At 52.3% G+C, this 5000-nt stretch overlaps 1 protein-coding gene across 1 annotated transcript in view; it reads left to right on the top strand.

Moving 5' to 3' along the window:
* Positions 1–2106: 2106 nt before the first annotated feature.
* The window catches only part of LOC118587356 (integrin alpha-11-like), a 10281-nt gene continuing 7387 nt past the window's right edge, over positions 2107–5000 (top strand). Inside the window, exons 1-2 of the mRNA XM_036193280.1 lie at positions 2107–2191; positions 3602–3692. Of these exons, the coding sequence (XP_036049173.1) occupies positions 2139–2191; positions 3602–3692 (144 nt within the window). The 5' untranslated portion in view covers positions 2107–2138. The remainder of the gene's footprint in view (positions 2192–3601; positions 3693–5000) is intronic.

A 5000-nucleotide genomic window follows, 5' to 3' on the forward strand; every position in this document is an offset into this window, starting at 1 on the left:
TGCCGCAGGTCAGCTGCCCTCCCTCCCTCACTATGCCCACAGTACCCCACTGTCAAAACTGTTCCCTGACCCGAGCTGAGCGGGTGTGGGGGGTGTGGGGGTGTGGAAAGCCGCCCACCTACTATCCTGCAGCTCACCACAAGTGACGGCGCACTGGCTGTTCCTTAACCTGTAGAGAGTTTTAGGCAGCAGTTAGAACCCCTTCAGGTCCATCAGTCAGCCCACACAGCAGCCCCTCACAGTCAGCAGAGGTGGTTGTGTGGCCTCCCAACAACACAGCGTGTAAACAGGAAAACTGGGAGCTGGACGCCTAGTCCCACCCCTTGCCTAATGCCCCTGCAGTCCTCATTCCCTCTCTCGGTTTCAGTCACTTTTCTCATCGCTGTAACAAAATGTGACACAGGGATTACAGGGAAGAGGGGTTTGTCTGGGTTCACAGTTTGAGGACACAGTCCATCATGGTGGGGAAGGCATGCCGGCTGGTGCTTGATGCAGCTGGCGCACAGTGCATCTGCATCCGGGAAGCAGAGAGAGGGGAATCCTGTACTCAGAGCGAATTCTCCTTTTTATTCAGTCAGAAAGCCCAGCCCAGGGGATGGTGCCGCCCACATTCAGGGTGGGTGTTCCCACCTCAGTTAAGCCAATCTAGACCACCCCTCCCAGCCAGGACCAGAGGTGATTCTCCACCCTGACTGCTTGACTTTCAACACAAACCATCACACTCTCCTTGGGCATTTCTCCATTTTTAGGAGAACTTTTCTTCCCCTTGTGGGTTTGTCTGTCTGTCCCTCAGGCTTCCTGGAGGTGGACTGTTCCAAGTTGGTGGGTGAACCTCCCTAGGCTAGCAGGGGAAACTGATTCCTTTCTCAGGAGTCACCTCTGTGAGATGGAGGAGGAAAGAAGTGAGGACAGGCTGGCTTCTAGGTGGTTGGAAGCCTCAGAGCAGCCAAAGTCCTCAGCTAAGAAAAACCTTGAGCCAGGCGGTGGTGGTAGCACACACCTTTAATCCCAGCACTCGGGAGGCAGAGCCAGAACTCACTCTGTGAGTTCGAGGCCAGCCTGGTCTACAGAGGGCGATCCAGGACAGGCTCCAAAACTACACAGAGAAACCCTGTCTCAAAAAAAAAGCCCCCAAAATAAATAAATAGATAGATAGATAAATAATAAAAATAAATAGAGAGAGAGGAAGAGAGAAAGAAAGAGAGAGAAAGAGGGAGAGAGGGAGAGAGGGAGGGAGGGAGAGAGGGAGGGAGGGAGGGAGGGAGGGAGGAAGGAAGAATGGAAGAAAGGAAGAAAGGACAGACAGACCTTGAGGCAAGCCAAACATCAGTGGTCTTGCCCCATCACATGCTGGGAACATCCCTCTCCAGCCTGTGCTGCCCACCAGCTATGCTTAACCAAAGCCCACGTGCCCACAGACTCCTCACCGACACACGACAGAGTTTGTGAAGCGTCTTCATATGTTGGGGCCTCTTCTCACGGAGAGTGAGCACACTTGCACAGCAATGCTCCTGGGCATTTGTGAACCAGGAATGGACAAGAAGGGACATAGATGTCAGTGTATTTCCGGGGACCCCTTTTCTAGCCCCAGAAGAACTGGAGAGTAGAACTTAGCCCGTGTACAAGCTGAAATCTTGGGGTTTACCTCTGTGGGTACCTTCCCTGGTGTTCGAGCACTCACTGTTAGGTGAAAGTGCTTGGACCAAGCCCCCTCCAGAGGCCTCTGAGCAGCGCCCTTCAGTTTCTCCTGGCAGAGTGACCCATTATCTTGCGGGAGCTGACCCTGTGCCATTAGGGATCTGTGAGCTTCCCGAAGTAAACCCCACGATTCTTCCCAGGGCAGAGTAGGTGGCTTTCCTCGCGGCTCATCTCTCTCCCAGTCCCAAGTCCCTCCTCACCTTCAGCACAGCAGCTGGAGGCACATCAAGACAGTGGCACAGCCATGAACCACCAGAGAGGGCTGCTACCCATTCCTGCCTCCTGGCCCGCGGTCTAGGAGACACCCAGCTTCCCTTGATGACCTGAGAAACCAGCACGTCCTCCCTTCAGTTTCTAGAGTCCCTGTGCCAGTGTCCTGTCTGATCCCTCCCTCCCCTTGTAGTGACAGTCACGAACAGGACAGCACCACAGATGACAACATGGCCCTCCTTCACTTCCACCTCAAATATGAAGCAGATGTCCTCTTTACCAGGTGAGTTAGATATGCCTCTGGGGGAGGGAGGGAGGGACCTGAGCTAGCAGGGACAAGCATGGAGGTGGGCAAGAGGAGGTCCCCCAGCACACAAGGCTGGGGGAGAAGTGACAGACAGAACTCTTCAAAGTCAGTGTGGCAGGCTGGAGAGATGGCTTCCAGAGGACCTGTGTTCAGTTTCCAGCACTCACATCAAATGACTCCCAACCACACTAGTAACTCTGGTCCCAGGGTATGTGACACCTCTTCTGAATTCTGTAGGCATTGCATTCACGGACCCACACACAGACACATATGTACACATAATTCAAAATAAATCTTCTTTTGAAGTCAGTCTATGTGGGGCCAGTGAAATGGATCATTGGGTAAAGGTACCACACAAGCTTAGGAACCTGAGCTCATTTCCTAGAGGCAGAGACAGGAGAATTATCTAGAAACCTGAGGGATAGTTAGCCTGGAGTATTTAGCACAGCACTGGAAACAAGAGACATGTGGAGTCAGTCTAGGGTTGTAGCTCAGCTAGTAGAGTGCTAGCCAAGTGTGCATAAATCCCCATTCTACCTACAGCACCACATAAATCAGATATACCCATAATCCCCCATTCCACCTACAGCACCACATGACTCAGATATACCCATAATCCCCCATTCCACCTACAGCACCATATAAGTCAGATATACCCATAATCCCAGCACTCGGATCCCAGCATACCAGAGGTAGAGGCAAGAAGATCAGAAGTTCAGGGTATCCTATAGTGAGCCAACCTGTGCTACATGAGACTCTGCCTCCAACAAAGAGAGAGAGAGAGAGAGAGAGAGAGAGAGAGAGAGAGAGAGAGAGAAGAAGAAGAAGAAGAAGAAGAAGAAGAAGAAGAAGAAGAAGAAGAAGAAGAAGAAGAAAGGAGGGAGGGAGGGAGGAGAAAGGGAGTCAATTTGTTACCACTGCACCAGCAATTCCCAACATCACTTGTCACTGAGGAGGAACTTGGGCCCCAGGGCACACTATGCCCGATCTTCCTCCCCTCTTAGAGGGTACTAGGCAGAGTCGGTACCCCCTAAGCAGCCCCTGTCCACTGGGAAGTCCCCAGCCACCACCAACAAAGAAAAGAGGGCATAACAGAAACATGGGGTGGGAGGGTACTCGGGGGTAAGGTTGCAAAGAAGCCCTGCCATGGACAGAGAGGCCAGGCCAGGGTGCCCAACCTGGGACTCTCAGACTCATGCCCATCCACACGGCAGTCTGCCCTGAGAACTCATTTCCACCAAGCCTATGAATCCTCAACACAGCGCCCCTAGCGGCCACCTAAGACACGGGGTCCCAGGAAGTGGCCACTTGCCTGCCTCTCTCCAGCTACCTGTTCATTTGGTCAGCATTGACTACCCACACACGCGTTTTCCTTTGTCTGTGCAGGAGCAGCAGCCTGAGCCACTATGAGGTCAAGGCCAACAGCTCCCTGGAGAGATATGATGGCATTGGGCCTTCCTTCAACTGTGTTTTCAAGGTAAGGCTGGAGGGCACCTGGGAGTGAAGGGCAGGACTGAGCACCCCGCACCCCAGTTGGAGGGGAAGAATCTAGAATCATTGCAGGTCCTGGGGCTCAGCCTCAGCTCTGCCACCGGCTTACTGTACATCTTGTAGAAGGTTACTTCCCATCTCTGGGCTTCACACTCATGTGAAAGACATCCAGGCTGGTCTGGGGGGAGAAATTAAGGTGTACTGAAAAGATTTTAAATATAAAGAACAGCAGTTTAGCTGGGCAGTGGTGGCGCACGCCTTTAACCCTAGCAGTCGAGAGGAAGAGGCAGGCAGATCTTTGTGAGTTCGAGGCCAGCCTAGTCTACAGAGTGAGATCCAGGAAAGGCGCAAAGCTACACAGAGAAACCCTGTCTTGAAAAACAAAAACAAAAACCAAAAAAAAAAAAAAGAAAGAACAGCAGTTTACACATGCCAAGGCTTGCTTTCCTCCACAAAGAGTTGATGGCTTTCCAGAGTCATTCAGGACCTAACAACACCCCAGACATGAGATGGTCAGCTCCCAGCCCAAGAGGGCTGCAGCTTCATCTGTCACACTTTAGATCCAGGCTGTAAGGAAGAGGAGAGAAGCACGTCCCTTCAAGCTAAAAAGCTTCCTTGAGCAGGGTGGCAGTGGCATACGCCTTTAATCTCAGCATTGGGGAAGCAGAGGCAGGCAGATTTCTGAGTTAAGGCCAGCCTGGTCTACAGAATGAGTCCTAGGACAGCCAGGACTATTACACAGAGAAACCCTGTCTTGAAAAAACAAAAAAGCAGCTTCACCCCATATCTACAGTTACCTCTTGTGTCCATAATACGGTGTTTAGCTGTGAGGCAAGCTGGGAAGGGTGGTTTTTCAACTTGCCTCTGTCACAGAGAGTTAGGGAACCATGGAACAGCCTCTGCCTCAGAGGACCCGGGGTTCCCTCACCCCATAAATGAATGTCAGCTTCTCTGAAGCTGTATGAGGGGTGGAACCGGTTGATGGCTGAAAACTGGGCCGCACAACAACACCCACATGGCTTATCTTGCTCAAGGCCACACAGCTGATCCAGAGGAATCAGGGCCATCTACCAGCCCCTCAGCCCCCAAAGCCCAGCTTGGGAATGTGTTCCTGCCAGGTAGACAAGACACACTCAGTTTGACATCCTCCCCTGATTAGTGACCACATCATCTCCACTCTTGGTATCCACCAAGTCTTCTCTGGCCAAGAGGACTCTGTGGAAGCAGAGTCCTTCCTTGACCTCCAGGCTCAGGGCCCACTAAGCATATTCCAGGGTCCCAGGACCCATCCTGT

This window comes from Onychomys torridus, chromosome 7 (genome assembly GCF_903995425.1).
Source record: "Onychomys torridus chromosome 7, mOncTor1.1, whole genome shotgun sequence".
NCBI lineage: Eukaryota > Metazoa > Chordata > Mammalia > Rodentia > Cricetidae > Onychomys > Onychomys torridus.